This window comes from Muntiacus reevesi, chromosome 5, assembly GCF_963930625.1.
Source record: "Muntiacus reevesi chromosome 5, mMunRee1.1, whole genome shotgun sequence".
In the NCBI taxonomy this organism is placed as follows: Eukaryota; Metazoa; Chordata; class Mammalia; order Artiodactyla; family Cervidae; genus Muntiacus; species Muntiacus reevesi.
Genome location: NC_089253.1, coordinates 21,412,644 through 21,430,046, shown reverse-complemented (window position 1 = coordinate 21,430,046; position 17,403 = coordinate 21,412,644). Strand labels below are relative to the sequence as shown.

Below are 17,403 nucleotides of genomic sequence, written 5' to 3'. Positions count from 1 at the left end.
TAATAAAATTTGAAGTTCACAGCACATTACCCTAACAATTAAGAGGTTCTGCTAAGATTATTTAATTGTAGAACATTGTATACTATATGACAGCATACAAATGCAAAGCCTTATTTACTCAAATATTACACATTTTACACTTAAAGTCAAATAATACACATTTTCCATTAGAATCAGAACCTAAGTAAGTAGCCAGCTCTTAGACAATAGCATTTAGATTTAAAACATTTTAATATACTTAATAAATATACAGCCAGCCTGAGGGAAGTTCTAACAGAGCGTTGATATTTGTCCTCCATAATATTAACAAAAGACAACATACATATGCAGTCATTTTATCTGCTGTCTCATAAGCATCCTGAATTCATTTAATCAATTTCCCACTCCTTCCTTTCACTTTCTTCCTAGATATAGATTTCACAGTGATAATAAAATTCCTATATCAGTATCATCTTTTTAAGTCCTTAACTTTAAGTTCAACTTTGTTTGTTCAACATTCAGAAAACTAAGACCATGGCATCCAGTCCCATCACTTCAAGGCAAATAGATGGGGAAATAATGGAAACAGTGACAGACTATTTTTTCACACTCCCAAATCACTGCAGATGGTGACTGCAGCCAGGAAATTAAAAGACGCTTGCTCCTTGGAAGAAAAGCTAGCTATGACCAACCTAGACAGCATACTAAAAAGCAGAGACATTACTTTCCTGACAAAGGTTCATCTAGTCAAAGCTATGGTTTTTCCAGTAGTCATGTATGGATGTGAGAGTTGAGCACCAAAGAATTGATGTTTTTGAATTATGGTGTTGGAGAAAACTCTCGAGAGTCCCTTGGACTGCAAGAAGATCCAACCAATCAATCCTAAAGGAGATCAGTCCTGAATATTCATTGGAAGCACTGATGCTGAAGCTGAAATTTCAATACTTTGGTCACCTGATGCAAAGACCTGACTCCTTGGGAAAGACCCTGATGCTGGGAAAGATTGAAGGCAGGAGGAGAAGGGGACGACAGAGGATGAGATGGCTGAATGACATCACTGATGCTATGGACGTAAGTTTGAGCAAGCTCCTGGAGTTGGTGATCGACAGGGAAGCCTGGCATGCTGCAGTCCATGGGGTCCCAAAGAGTTGGACACGACTGAGTGATTGAACTGAACTTTGTTTAAAATAAGATAAAGAATAGAAATTAAAGGGAATTCCCTGGATGTGCAGTAATGACTTGGGGCTTTCACTGCCCTGCCGAAGTTTGATCCCTGGCCTGGGAACTAATATCCCTCAAACCATGCCAGGCACTGTTCTGGGCTCTGGGTTGGGGGGGAATAACAGATTAGCTTCTACTCCCATGTTGCTTATTTTCTGTGTGCTCTTGGGCATTGCAGTTAATTTTCTTTAGCCTATATTTAGATTTATAACACTACAATCTTGATGTGAAGACTAAATATGGTTACATATGTAATGAACATAGCATGGAGCCTAAAATATGGTAAGCATAAAAATAGATTGAAAATTTTTCTTTACTGAAGTCTATAACAATTTTTATCTTAAATAAGAGTGCAATGTAGCAGCAGAAATAGGGAAGTTTACAAACTCTCACTCTTTAAAACTAAATTTTATGGTTATGGGTCAATATTACAAGTTGTGTGAATAGAACTCTTCACTGAGTTATGTTTCCTGAAAAAAGACCTTCAGGTAATGAACAGAAGGAATTGTCTTTATTCTTGTATTCATGGCAAATTAAATCTAATATATGGCCTACATGGATTAGAGCTAGAAAAGGGAATCAAATCACAGGAAATACAAACTTGTTAGTGTTAACACAGGATCATCTATCTGGGAAAGTGTACTTGCTAGTGGGACAGTACTTTATTCCAGATTTCACTACAGAATAAAAAATTTGACATTATACAAATTTTTTTGCTCAAATCAACTTTCTAATTTTTACATTTCCTGAAGAATCTTGCAACCAACTAACCTGGATATGGAAGAAAACATATTGAACAGGAAGTAGTATTTCCCCTAAGAAAAATGAATCCATTATTCTTAAGTTTGGTGATTGGGAATCACTCTGCCAGGTGTGGAGCATCTGGGTAAACTCACAAAAGTAGGTTCCTACACATACTAAACAAATATTCCAAACTGCCCCCATAGGGCAATCACCAAGGCAAAAGTGGGAGAACTTTATTATTATACTCAACACTTGATTTAACACAAGTCAACTCTAACACCAAGGTTGTGATGTATTAACCTTAATGGCAGAAGCAGCACTAATTTAGAAGTTTGTTTTGAGTCTTTTGCCATCAAATGCTAAATTAATATCCAGAGGCATAGATTTGTATTTACTATGCTTTAAAAACTTTTTTCCTTGTCTTTAAGGCAATGCTTTAAATTATTGGTCTTTCAATTTGCAGAAATGAAAAACAAAATTTCTGAATAACGCATGTTCCAACTGCCAATACAGGAAATGTAGGTTTGATCCCTGGGTCAGGAAGATCCCCTCTGGTAGGAATTGGTAACCTCCTCCAGTATTCTTCCCTGGAAAATTCCATGGGCAGAGAAGCCTGCAAGTCTACAGTCCATGGGGTCCCAAAGAGTCAGAGGCAACTAAGCACGTAGGCACACAAGGCTGGTTAACTTATTAGAGTGTCCAGGTTAACAAGGCCAAAATCCAGGGTATAAAGCCCAACTAGGCCAGTTGGCTTTCCAAACCATTTCTGACAACACATGTAGTTAAAGAAATCTCTTCACTTCTGAAGACTTAAAAAAAAACAACTATAAAAGTAAGGCATTAAAAAGGTAAAAATGGTGTCTTGTTGGTCACTGGAAAACTACTTTTTCTATGACAAGTACATATATTTTCGGGATTATTAGAAATGCACCTTCCAAAACACAACTATGTTAATTCTACGGCTTTAGGTAGGATACTTTCAATGTTACCTCCTCTATCCAGAAAACCCATGGCACTACACGGCAGTTACTTTACATATTGTAATTAAGTTACAATTACTTTATTATATATTAGGGCCTAAAACAACATTCTGGACACGTGAAAGTACAGGAGATGTGGTGAGAACACAGGCATTTTAATTTTGTAAACCATACATTCGAGTAATCAATAACACAATGCTGCCCACAGAGAACTGGAGCCTGGGCTGAAAACTCTTCTCTTCCCCAGGGCGATATCATACACGGCTCCCAAGAGCTAACAACAGGTCTGTCCAGATGCTAAGACCAGGGACTTCGAAATCTCCATCTTGAGCCTTATAGGATTTCAGGGCAGTTAGAACTTCATCTTTCAGAGGCGGAGGGGCCTGACAGAGGCTTTGAAACCTGCTCAACAACTCCTCCCAGGGCACATCCTGGGGCTCAGTTCCAATCCAAAGGCCTTTCGGAAGGTCATAGTGCAGTTGGCGACCCCAGTTTGTGAGCAGACCTAGATAGACAGGGGACAGCTCTGGATGGCGCCCTGCCACGGAAGTTAAAACCTCGGCTGGGAGGTTGCGGCAAAAGGCAACCACGACATCTGATTTCCCCAGAAGCCAACGAATCAGCTCTTGACCCCCGTCTCCCGGTGTTCTGGGGCTGCCTACTCCCAATTCCTCTTCTTGAAGCCGGAGGGACGCCGGCGGCAGCAACAGCGCGGCCGCCATCACCTTCAGGAAGTTGTTCTGAGGCAGGCGCTCCCACAGGCGGCTTAGAAGCCTGCCAGAACTCTCCGCTTCGGATTCCCCCACCTCCTGCAGACGCCTCAGCAGCAGCTCCGCCTGCGTCTTCATCAGTGAGTCCTTCTGAAGGACCGGGTTCTCTCTGTAGGCGTGGAAGTGCAGCATGTGGGCAGCGGTCCGGCAGCGGGCGAAGCGGGCCAGGCTGCCCTGGAGCGCCTCCTCCTCGGCGTCCGGAACGCCGGGGCCGGGAAAGAGCTGCTGCAGCAGGCAGTGAAAGGCGGCATCCCCGAGGGCCGGGTTCGCCAGCAGTCGCAGAGACAGCAGCTGGTCACACTGCCCCAAGGCCTGGAAGTTCGCCAAGCCCGGGGCTAGAACGGGCCCAGATTCACCCTCCTGCTTCCACTGGTTTTGCAGTCGCCGCTCCAGAGCTTTGCGAATATGGGTATGGCGGCCAAAGCGCCTGTGGATGTGGCGCAGGTAGCCAGCCCACTGTAAAGCCCTGCGAACGGTTGCGGGGTCCCAAGTGCGGACGTGGGTTGTGCGGGAGACAGCCAGAACCTCAGAGAAACGCTCCAGGTGCTCCAGAAGCGAGTCCATGGGGCGCCGCAAGGCCTTACTTCCGCCTTCACCCTGGCGACGGAGACTCTTTGAGTGCTGATTGGTGCGTCGGCCAAATGATACGCCTCTCTGCAATGCTATTGGGTAAAGTGCCTGTCAATCTCACAGAGGCCTTAATCCGGGTACCTGGACTCCGGGAAATTTAAGTCTGAGCGAAGGCCTGTATTTCATCATGGATGTTGAGGGGGCTTTTAAGCAAGGACGATTTAATGAAGGGCTAGGACTGGAGAATTACCGGATCCACGTGGGAGATGCTGCTGCTGCTATTTACGGAGGTCTCCGTGCTTCCTTTCGCTTTAGAAACAATCTCTAGTAGAAATTTCCTGAGTTTTGCGTGAGTAAATCTCTGTTAAAGTTTATCATAATTGGGGAAAGCCAGAGACGTGCTGTTACATATAAGAAAATGTTATTAAATGAAAATTTTAGTTCATTTCAGTTTAGTAAAAAGGTACTGACCCAAGTAATTAATGCCAGACACTACACTAAAGCCTGGGCCTCGATCTTATCCTTTCATTATTAGAACTTGAATTCTAGGTTAAGTGAAACTTCAGGATTAACACTTTCTTAAAATGTTAAAGGAATTTAAATTTTTATTTCAAAGTTTCAATGTTGTTTTTCGTTTTTGTAATTTCCAAGGCAGAATAGCACTCTTATTTCACCCAGCTAATTGAACTAAGTGGCATTGAACTAACAGACTGTGGGAGTTAAGCATTTGTAAACAAGCATCAGAAAAAGAGGCTTTCACAAAAAGCCTACCTCATATGATCCTGGTGAGGATTAAATAAAATGATAAATGTGAAATGCCATCTTTAGTATTTTGGCTGTCTTTTAGTGTCCATTCTATCATTAGCCTTAGTCTTTTTGCATAATAAAGATGCAGTTTTGAGGACTGATTGCAGCTCACAGTGGACGGGTAGGCCGCTTTGAGCTACTTGTGTTAATCCAACCCACTCTTAATTTAGTAATTAATTCAGGAAACCCAGTCTTAAATGGACCAATGTGAAGCATTTCCTAAGGACAGAAATTTGTTCAGAAATGGCCAGGTGAATCAATTCCAATCAGTGAGGCCTATATGATTACTTTTCTTACTCTTCAGAGTTGGTGGATCATGAACATTGACCAATATGAAGAGAGAGTTGTATTGGATAATGCAGCTGTATGCAAGCTGGGTATCAAGCATGCTTAAGAAATTGTTTCTTCCTCTTGATGCTGTTGAATATTTAATGAAGCCCAAAGCTACCAGATCCATCTCTTTCCCTGAACCAATAGAATTTCAGAATCATAAGGAATACATTGGAGTAAGACAACTCTCAGATTAACCTGTTTAAGATTATAGCACTATATATTCCCATTTCTTTTGCCAGTTTTATTTTCTGTTGCTTTCAACTAAATATACCGAAGTAATACCAGCTCTTCAGAACACCGGTGTATGGGGCATATAAACACTCTCTGAACAGTACTATTATTGTTAATGTTATATAAGCCTCCGAAGTGAATATCTTCTCATGTCTTCTCCAAATTCTGTTCCTCCCTATTATAAAAGAGCAACCACCAACACTGTGGTCAAAGGTGGAGAAAATTTTAGCAAAGAAACACACAGCTTGATGTTGCCATATTTACTGTTGGTCCTGAGATGTCTGATGCATTCTTTTCCTATGGACTAAGACTTGAAAAATCAAGTTGTGCCATACTCTAGGTTAGGTTTCATATTTTTAGTTATTTTAAGATATGCATTACATCAGAAATTATACAACACTATGGAACTATGGAACTGGGAGACCAATGAAAACATAGTATTCCAATGCCCCTTTGTATTACTCTGAACAATATTATATTCACATACTGACACTTATTTCAGTCCTCTGCTTGTGGAAATAATATTTTTTTATAGGAACAGGCAGACCTGGACTCTACATCTTCAGGCAGGGCAGACTTAGAGGGTTTTTTTCTCATTCTAGAATCAGTTTCATGGAAGGAAAGTGCTTTGGCATTTTGCAATCACTCTGAGGGCAAATACTATGGGCAATGGTTACACCTGATCCTAACTCAGTTACTTGATTCAAGACTGAGTTTTGAGTAGGTCTCTCTATAGCCTCTAGTAGCAACAATAAATAACAAGCTGATACAACTTTTGAAGACAGATTTCTTACAGAAACTTTACAAACATACTTGCCTCTTTTTGTGACAATGCAAACTCTTTCTCAGAGGTGATTATATGTCTCAATGGGAGTTATTTATATAAAATCAAAAATTTCTTTGTTTTACTTGCTTCCCTTACAAAGAGGGAAAGTCATCAAATGAATTTTAGTGGACCGAGGACATTAGATGTATACAGGGTAATTTGACAACGAAGTCCAGGAACCAGTGGCTTTATCTTGCATCCTATACCTAGTCTCTGGTCAGAATGTAGAACATTGTACAAATCTCAAAAATATTACATTTATATATCTTATACAGAAAAAAAAAATGTTGATCTTTTTACTCTTTGGAACTGTTTTCAGAAAGGTAACTGACTATAACTAAGCAAATGTTTTTCTGGATCTTAAACTTTTCAATCAGTGTACGGTGGGAAAGTTTACAATTGTATGTCAGAAACATTGATTTCCTTTGGCCTTGGGGAGTCTGAGTGGAGTCTGGGAGATCATGAGAGATCTGATAATCCATTCTTCAGTTCTTTGGACATGGTCTGCCACTTGGGCATCTACTCAATGACTAGAGAGAGTACACATTGCAAGAAGTTAACGGAGGAGTTTTAAATGTCCAGAGAGACAGGGCAAACACTTGTGAGTTCATAGGAAGATGTTGGAGGAAGGATTAGAGGGTGAGATCTGTGGGCATGGATCTAGATGGTGGCCCTAAATCTCTGTTTTCACAAATTGGAGACACTTGCAGTGGATGTGACTTTAAGTGGCCTCAAAGCTAGCAGCATAGGGCCTGCCCTGACAATGCATGTTTATTCCAAAATTTAGAACTTGATTAAAACTTTGGGACACCTGACTTGAACTTTTTTTTGGACTTGAAATTCATTTCCATCATTATAGTAATGTTTAACATTATATTCACATTATATTGCCTTTATAAGGAAAGGAAAAAAGATCTTTTCTTTAAATACAACCACATCCCATATAAATTTTAAAAGGCTATAAAAATGGTTTTGCCTATTTTATCAACAACATTTCTAGCCAGGTGTCTTAAGAATAAGAAGAGAACTTTGTTAAGGTCTTGCTCAGGAATTGTGACTGACCCTTTCAAGCATCAAAACTAAGACTAAAAAAATATGAAAGAAAGCATGATTAATTTTCCTATGTGAAAATTTTTGTTTTAAATATTGTTAGGAAGTTTCATATAAATGTAATATGTAGAATCATCTTTATTTAAAATATCATATAAAGAGAATGCAAAAAGAATTTTTTTTCACCAAGCCTTTTGTATGTAGATCTTTCTCAACTTATGATGGGATTGTCCTATTAAACCAGTCATAAGCTTAAAAATATCTTAAGGCCATCCCCAAGAAAAAGAAATGCAAAAAGGCAAAATGGTTGTTTGAGGAGGCCATACAAATAACTGAGAAAAAAGAGAAGCGAAAGGCAAAGGAGAAAAGGAAAGATATACCCATCTGAATGCAGATTTCCAAAGAATAGCAAGGAGAGATAAGAAAGCCTTCGTCAGTGATCAATGCAAAGAAATAGAGGAAAACAACAGAATGCGAAAGACTAGAGATCTCTTCAAGAAAATTAGAGATACTAAGGGAACATTTCAGGCAAAGATGGGCACAATAAAGGACAGAAATGGCATGCACCTAACAGAAGCAGAAGATATTAAGAAGAGGTGGCAAGAATACACAGAAGAGCTATACAAAAAAGATCTTAATGACCCAGATAACCATGATGGTGTGATCACTCACCTAGAGCCAGACATCCTGGAGTGTGAAGTCAAGTGGGCCTTAGGAAGCGTCACTACAAACAAAGCTAGTGGAGGTGATGGAATTCCAGCTGAGCTATTTCCAATCCTAAAAGATGATGCTGTGAAAGTGCTGCACTCAATATGCCAGCAAATTTGGAAAAATGCATTTAATACTCCTAACCTGCCAAACAGTATACCTTAGCCTCACCTACCTTAAATGTGCTCAGAACACTTACAGTAGCCTACAGTTGAACAAAGTCATGTAACACAAAGCCTGTTTTATAATAAAATGTCAGGTATCTCATGGCATTTATTGAGCACTATATTAAAAAAGAAATGTTTTTATGGATACAGAGTGATTGTCAGAGTATTGATGGTTGACCCTCATGATCGCATGGGAGCTGTCACTCACCACAACTGCCCAGCGTCAGGAGAAGGAATCAGACCACATAGCTGTAGCCCATAAAAAGATCAAAACTCAAAGTTTGAGTCTACTGAATGCATGTCACTTTTGCACCATTGTAAAGTTGAAAACTCATAAGTGAAACCCTTGTGAATTGAGGACTGTTTGTATGCATACGAAATTCTCTTTGGTTGACTGATATGTGCCATAACACACAAAGATAGGATAGCATTGCTCCAACCGAAGTATTTTAACACAGTTAGCTAAGGAAACGGGGCAAAATAAAGACCACTGCAATTCAGATTAGCTTGCCTTAAATTTTCTACAAATAGGCCAAGAAGAAAATTAGTTGATTAGATATTCTCCTTTTGCTTTTCCCATATTTCCCTAGCCATTTTCTCTTTTCTTTTCCCTGTTGTGTGCAGAGAACTGGCCTGATGCTTACTGACACTGTCAGTCTTGTCCCCCTGGCCCTCTGGGTTCCTGCTGATTTGACCAATGAGAGGCACTGGCCATCAGAAAGAGGTGAGGGATGTAGCTTTTTTCTTTCTTTGCTCTCTGCTAGGGGCTCAGGATTCTGGTTCTTTCATTTACAAATTCCTTGAGGCCTCCCTGAGCTTCTGATACCATCTAGTATTCCCTGCAGCCTCAGGGACTTCCTGCTGTTGCTAATCCCTGGATGCTCTAACAGACCTTGTTGATTTCCTTAACCCTGACCTTGCTTCTACTCTGTTAAATTACCTTCAGAATCCCTGCTGACTCTGCTGGTTTCCTGCCAAGGTCTTGACTGACACGGTCATCTGCATTTTCAACCATTCTCGTAATTAATATAAGTCTGTGAGTCATAATATTATCAATCAGTGTGTGTTTAGAGAATGATGACTAGTCTAGTGCAGTGATTCCCAAATAGCTGTCATTGCCAGACACTCCTGCCAATCTGTGACAAAGTCATCATTATTATAGTGATATATGAAAAATAGATGACAGAACAAGGTGAAATGTTTTCATAAGTATGGTAAATTTAAGTGAAGGGAAAAAAGTATTTCTTAATAAAGGTGATGTTTAAAGGCAATTTTGTGCTTTCTTTACTTGAAAAAAATGTAAAGTTTGCAGTTATTTTCTTAGACATCTACTTTAGAAAATTTCTATGTGTTTATAGGTATACATTTGTAGATATGTGCATATATCTATGGGCTTCCCTGGTGGCTCAATAGTAAAGAAATTGCCTACAGTGCAGAAGCTGCAGGAGATGCGGGTTTGATCCTTGGGTCATGAAGATCTGGAGGGTTGTATGGCAGCTCACTCTGGTATTCTTGCCTGGAGAATCCCAGGGACAGAGGAGCCTGGCGGTCTACAGTCCATTGGGTTTCAAAGAGTCAGATACGATCGAGGTAATTTAGCATGCACACATATATCTATTGCTAAATAAAAGATAGATAGGTGATAAGCCCGTGAAATCTATAATTCTAATCTATAATTATAATCTAAAGTCTCTTGTCTCATGTGTGGAAAATGAAGGGTTTGCAGATGGACCCAGATTGTGAAGACCTTGGAATACTACAATAAGGAATAGGGTCTGTGTTCAATTGGCATTCCGATGCTGTTGACAAGTTTTAGAGCACAAGAATGACATAATCATATCTGTTATAAAGCAACATGGAGAATTGCTTGTAGCCAGCTGAGACAAATGGCTATAAATGGAGGTCCACTAGAGAAATATTGTAGTAGTTCAGGTGTACCCAATGACAGTTTCACTAAGGAAGTAGCAGAGGAAACATTTAAAAAGGGGTGGGGAGTGAGTGGTGCTCAGACTTGAAAAACTCCCTCTGAAGAAGAATCATTAGATCTTAAGGGAGGGAAGAATCAAAATTACTCTGCACATTCAAGTGATTGAGTGAAATCCCTTTACCTTTGGAATGGAATGTGAATTGGTATTGATTTCAACTAAAGTCTATAAGTGAAGAAGAAGGGGAAAAAAGAGCCAATCATGGCTCAGTGGAAACTCTTGTGATTTTGTTTTTTAATCTCAGATTACTGTCTTTCCTCACACCTTCAGGAACCCCTGGGTTAGCAAATTAGGTAATAGAGTATTTTATTAGTGATTAGTGAATACTATGGTAACTCCAGAAGAAATCTTGGTTGCATAAGAGTAATGAGAAATATCGATTGAATTATTCAAAAGGCAGAATTTAAACAAGAATTTCTCCCCTTCCTTAAATAATCTCTCATCCCATTCCTAGAATCTTAGCATTTAGCTTAATATTTCTTGGATTGCTAATATTCAGAAAGAAAGTAAATAATTAATCCCACTGGAAGAAACTCATCTGACTTATCATTATTATATTTTTTCCACTACTTGAACACCTATTGGAAAATATCGGTATCTAAGGGCCAATGGTGAAATTCATATTAACGTATATTGATTCTATATAGTTTTAACACTATATAGCAATACACAGATTGTGCACCCCCCTCTGTTTGTGTGTTTATGTGTGTATTTGCATAGAGGTAAATAAGATGTAATTCCTAAGAAGATATTTGAACTAAATTTATTTTTAAGATTTTATTTTTCTTTTACAACTGGTAATTTTTTTTGCTAATGTCTAAACCAGAAAGATAAAATATGAATCAGATTCTCTCTTTACCTTTGAGTTAGAATTTTGATTTCGTGGAGGAGAACTGTAATAATGTCTAGGTGCCTTTATTTTTATCCCACAGTTATCAGTGTATTGCTATATAAGTACCTGCCAGGAAGGCATTTTTTTTTCCCCTGGTTCAATAACTTTTTGTGTCTGTTGTTCCCATTTTCAAGTCTCCAAAACTTTTATGTGAATTCTTTCAGCACATTTTTTTCATTATTTCCCAACCTTCTTTTTTTTCTGGATGGCTGAAGTTTCCAGACATATAACCAGAAATGTCCTAAGAGAATTAATATATAAAAAAGGAAAGCTAAGAAAAATAGGCATTTTAATACATGCAAATGCACAACTCATACCTTCTTTAAAAAGGTGGTAAATGAATTGATTTTAATAATTAATATTCTCTCACTGGGTAGCAAATATAGTGGAAAAGTAATCAAGAAACTTTTTAATAACTTCCAGACTTAATCTAAGTTCTTAGATTGAGCTAGTCTGCTAATATCATTAATGTCATGGAGTATTTTCCCCACAGATTTCTAGCAGTTCAAAACAAAACTGGCTGAAATAAGACAAATAAGTGATTAAAACAAAATTCACAATGTTACAGAGACATTTTATGGGTATGTAAAAATTCTTTCTGGTAATGCTTTTATCATTTAGTTACCAGATTTTAAGCATAAAGAAAGACTTTAAAGGGAATATTCCACCAGATTTGATGAAGCACTCCACTTAAGGGGCAAGAAGAATGTCTAAAGCAAATGTGCCATAGTTAATATTTCTTTTCCCTTTTTTCTTTTGAGTGGATTAATGAATGATGTTTTCTCACAGTTTGCCTATCCCTATTTAAACAGATCCATTGGGTAAAACTCCCTATTTTTGGTTATCTTAGAATATTGTGTATCTTCATTTCCCCCCTACTTTTAGTAACTCTTGTATTCATATGTTTTATTGATGCTGGGTGTAGAGGAGGGAATGTATACAACCGAACATCATCTCTGTTACCAGGATGTTGGTAAAAGCCGGATCCTTTTGAAGATGTTTCAGTATTCCATGGCTAATTCAGCATGTTAGAACATGCCAGAAGTTCAGAACAAGGCAAAATTTACAGAGGATTCTAAGAAAGCGGAAGGTAGTAATAATAATAAAGAGGAGATTAAAAAAATTATATATATACATACACACATAAATATATATATGTAGTAGATTAAACTTGACTGTGTAATAGGAAATATTGATAAAATTTTCAGAGATACACTTTGCTAAATAATAATTAAAATATAAAGTTAGGGATGGCAAGCAACAATATAAGCAAATAAAGAATGCCAAACCTTATAGTAAAAAAAATATGTTAGTAAATATTATAATTTTTAAAGCATAACATTCTTAGGAGTAAAACAGTTTGATGTTCTTATCCTCCAGGCAACCAGAGTATCAGTTCTGCAATTCTGTGTAACAAGAAATGATTAAAGTGAACATTATGTTCTTCTCCAGCTCTCTGATGTGATGATTTTACTTAGTTTGTTTACAGATTTTAATGAAAAGGGAGGGGGAGCTTAATTTAACAGGATGACTGAAAACCTTTAACAGTGTACTTTAAGATCCATTTACCTTTATTGCCCGTAATGGCTGCCAAATTTCCCCTTTTTCTTCTCTACTTTTTAGAGTCCAAAGGACACTAAATCTAGCACTAAACTTCTAGCTGTCCAAGTATTTTCAGCTTTAAATCTATGCATTCCTGCCTTTTATAATCTCATTAGGTATATGGTTGAGGAATATAAACTATGAATACTAATCTGATACCCAGATGATAAAACATTGGAAGAACTACCAGCACAGCATTAAAAGAAATAGGCAATTGAACTGCCAAGAGAAAATTCTATTTTGAGAAAAGCAGAGTATTTGGAAACAGAGTCATAAGACATTTGACTATGCTAAATTGTTTTTCTATGGCATCTCTTTTAGACAATAATCCCCAAATCAAAAAGCCTACTTTATGCTCTACCCACGGTAGTGGCTTAGTTAAGTAGTATTTGTACACTGCCAAGTTTGCTTTCTAATGTTAAAATTTCCTTCCTTCTTATTGTCTTCTTTCTTTCTGACTTCTTTTTTTTTCCATTTCTGCTCTCTCATTTGTTTCCATAGACGGTTAGAATAAGACTCACCAGCTTTGTTTAATACAAAGCACTCAGTGAAAGGAAGCTAATATTTTGTGTAGTATAGGAGCTCAAAAGGTTTTCCTGAGTGGTGTGCTGTGGTAAAGAATCTGCCTGACAGTGCAGGAGACGCAAGAGACGGGTTAGATCCCTGAGTTGGGAAGATCCCATTGAGTAGGAAACTGGCAGCCCACTCCAGTATTCTCGCCTGGAAAATTCCATGGACAGAGGCTCCTGGTGGGTCGCTCCATGGGGTTCGCAAAGAGTCAGACATGACTGACAGCATAGCACAGCACATGCGCTCAAAAATAGTCAGAAACATATGCAGGCTTTATTTTACAATGTTTCCTTTAAAAATACACCTTGCCTCTAATTTTACTAAACTAGCCTGTTTCTGTGCGTGTGTGCTAGGTCGTGTCAGTCGTGTCCGACTCTGTGTGACCCTGTGGACTGTGGCCTGCCAGGCTTCTCTGCCCATGGGGATGCTCCAGGCAAGAATACTGGAGTGGGTTGCCATGCCCTCCTCCAGGGGATCTTCCCCACCCGGGGATTGAACCCATGGCTCTTATGTCTCCTGCATTGGCAGGTGGGTTCTTTACCACTAGCGCCACCTGGGAAACCCCAGCCTTATTTCTAGTCCAGCACAGTCTTGTTCTTTCCTTTCTCAACTACTGTGGCTAATGTTTCTTGCACCTGGAATCATTGTCTTCTCTTCTGCTTCACATGAAACACTTCCTTTTATGCTCCAAAACCCAAACCAAATCCTCCCTCTTTTATGAGCCTTTCCAGGTAGTTCCAGCTGAAAGTAATCTGTTTCACTTCAAGATTCTTTTAACATTTGTGGTTGGATTGTTAATTTGTCATTTACCATTTACTGTCTTTCAGCAGAAGTTAGGTTTGTTTTATGATCCAAATGCTTAATGACATGAACCAACTGGATCCATCTCCATGCTGGTCGTATTGCTACCACCCAGATTGAATTCAGTAGTCATTCACTGTGCAGGTCCCTCTTCTACAAAAAGGGCAAGAATGCATAGGCCAATTACATTTTCAAGTGGATTTGTGCATCTGTGCTCCAGCTTAAATTATATGTATAAGTGTCTTTACTGGTATTTTTAATGTCCACAGTACTTTTTGTAGTACCTTACAGGACAGAGGAATGCAAGGTGATGGGGTGGGGAAAATACGTACTTTCTATGATGGTTAGACGTCTTTTCATTAGACTTTGAGCTCCTTATAAAGTAGGGGTTCCTTTGGTTCCTAACATAACCACTGATACATGGTTAGTGTTCAGTAAGTGTTAAGTTCATCAAAGTTGGAATCAGGGATTAACACCTGGGATTAATACTTTTTTGCTTTTACATTTACCTCAGGCAAATTACTTAAACTTTTGAGTCCATTCATTCACAAACAGGAGATCATAATATTTGTCATGAAGTTGTTATGACTCAATACAATCATGTTTGCAGGGCACTAGAACAGCTACTAAATACAATTGACTAGAGAGTTCTCTTTCTCATTGAAATACTATGTCTTTGTGACCCCATGGACTGTAGCCCACCAGGCTCCTCTCTCCATGGGATTCTCCAGGTAAGAATGCTGGAATGGGTTGCCATTCCCTTCTCCAGGGGAATCTTCCCAACCCAGAGATCGAACCCAGGTCTCCTGAATTGCAAGCAGATTCTTTACCATCTGAGCCACCAGGAAAGCCCCGTATATATTCACATATATATGAATTGGTAGACAGGAATGAAAAGGATATTCCACCCATTAGGACTGGCAGGACCAAAAAAAAAAAAAAAAAAAAATGTGGCAAGCAAAATCCTTTTGGGAAATAGTTTATTCATTTTTTCAACTAATATTTTTTTGAACCTGTGCTATGTGCCAAATTATGCCCTAGGGTTAAAATAATGAATAAAATAGAATCTGTTAATGATGTGACCAACAAGGGATGATGTGACCAAAATTTACAAACAGCTCAAGAGACTTAGTATAATCAAAACAAACAACACAGTCAAAATAGAATCTTGCATCAGCAAGACCTAGTCTAAGAGAGAAGAAGATTTCAAATAACCAATATGGCAACCCACTCCAGTATTCTTGCCTGGAGAATTCCATGGACAGAGGAGCCTTGGCAGGCTACAGTCCACGGGGTCTCAAAGTGTCTGACAAGATGGAGTGACTGTCACTCACTGAGTTAGGATTAAGATACTAGGTGTGGCAGTTTTAAACATGGCCTGAAAATATTTGATGGTCTTCCATCCAAATATTTAAAGGGTAAACTCCAGTTGGCCAATTTGACTAATAATGCATGGCAGAAGGGATGCCATATGACTCCTGAGGCTAGATCCTGAAAGGCCTTGCATCTTCCACCTGGTTCTCTTTGACTGCCTGCTCTCAGGACATTCCTCTAACAACACTCCCTCTTGGAATCTGACCATCATGCTGTATAGAAGGCCAGTTTGCAAGGAGAATCCTTCATTCATCCAGGCACCAGATAGGAAAGTGCCAAAGCCTACAGATTGTTCCAATCCTTAACTGTTTGAGTTTTCCTACTGTTGCATTGTTAGTCGCTCAGTCATGTCTGACTCTTTGTGACCCCGTGGACTGTAACCTGGCTCTGTCCATGGAATTCTCCAGCCTACAGTACTGGAGTGGGTGGCCATTTCCTTCTTCAGCTGTTGCCAGGAGAAAGCCAATTCTGACTCCATGTTGGAAACTGTTTGTTTGACATGCTTTTCTTTTTAACTAATGGCTTGCCTGGAGGACCCTGCTCCTCTGCTTGACTGTAAACTAAAGTGCTTTTGTCCAGCTCCTAGAGAGATAGTTTGTCTCTGCCCACCTGTGAATAGAGGAGCTGAACACACCCCTTCCAAAGGCTGGTCATTCCTTTGGAGATGTTTTGCAAAGCTGAAGACCCTTTCACTTTTCTTTCCCCCTGCCTCTCCCTCTCTGTTCTGCCTTTTGACGTTAGTTCCTCATTGCTTCTTTCTCTCTGATCTCTGTGGGACAGAGATGAGCCATCCAGGCAGAGCTCTGTCTAATATTTTCCATAGAATTCATTAGCAAAGTTACATGGTGGTTATTCTACATCACTAAATGTGGGGTGGTTATAGAACAGTTGCAACTGGAGCCTTAGATGATACCCAGGTGAAGGTGCTTAAGTCAAAACCTGGTTGAACACTATATGAGGTCTGTGGTGACCCAAGGAGGAAAGAGCAGATAAAACCAAGGAGGGTCTTGGAATGCAGGAACAGAAAAATCAGACCCTTATCATCCTTCTCTCTCCCATGTAGTAACTATTAATGGAATAGTATAACCTGTCTCCCCTCCTACCTCTGACCTAGGGAGAAGGTATTTACCCTACTCTTCCTCCACCCAGCATACGTGCCTCATCCAGTCAGCAAATGACCTGCAAGACGCTTATCGCGATCCTTGTACCCTGGGTATAAAAGTGGACTAAAGACCTCTGTTCAAAGTCAGTTCTCCCTTGTGCTGGCCCGCTGTTCTAACAGCCTCTCCTATTCTAATAAACTTTATTTCCCTCTCATTCTGTGTCATGTCTGGAAATTCTTTTCCAACCCGTGCCTGGACCATGACAAGGTCGTTATTACTTAATGGTCCAATAATATTTTAAACCCCTCTACTTGAAATTATTTAAGTGTTTTTTCTTTCTAAGTAAGCGTAAAATAACCTGTAAGAATGTGTAGGTTAAAATGATAAGAAGTAATTCATATAATTTTTATTTATTTTTTTTTTTTATTTTTTATATTTTTTTTATAATTCATATAATTTTTACTTATTTTTTTTTCCTGCTAAAGCAGATTCTTTCTCAATGTGAAGTGCATTCGTCAGTCTCTATATTATGAAACCAAAGAACAGACCATAAAGAGTTATCGTCAATGGAGAGTTTTATAACTCTTTCTAGTGGTTAGAAAATGGAAATTTTCATCAGAGGAAAAAAATGTAGTTGTATGATGTTTACCCCTGAATTAATAACCAAATCTGTTAGAAAATTAATTGAAT

General features: G+C 39.0%; 2 protein-coding genes across 4 annotated transcripts in view; one reads left to right on the top strand and one right to left on the bottom strand.

Moving 5' to 3' along the window:
* Positions 1-2,804: 2,804 nt before the first annotated feature.
* FANCF (FA complementation group F) lies at positions 2,805-4,386 on the bottom strand. The gene has a single exon (XM_065937223.1). The coding sequence runs from the start codon at positions 4,256-4,258 to the stop codon at positions 3,179-3,181; it is 1,080 nt and encodes a 359-aa protein (XP_065793295.1). The 5' UTR covers positions 4,259-4,386; the 3' UTR covers positions 2,805-3,178.
* A 105-nt stretch (positions 4,387-4,491) lies between these two features.
* GAS2 (growth arrest specific 2) overlaps positions 4,492-17,403 on the top strand; it is a 169,541-nt gene continuing 156,629 nt past the window's right edge. For all 3 annotated transcript variants that reach the window (XM_065937228.1, XM_065937225.1, XM_065937227.1), the window contains exon 1: positions 4,492-4,613. The gene's annotated coding sequence lies outside the window, so the exon portion shown is untranslated. The remainder of the gene's footprint in view (positions 4,614-17,403) is intronic.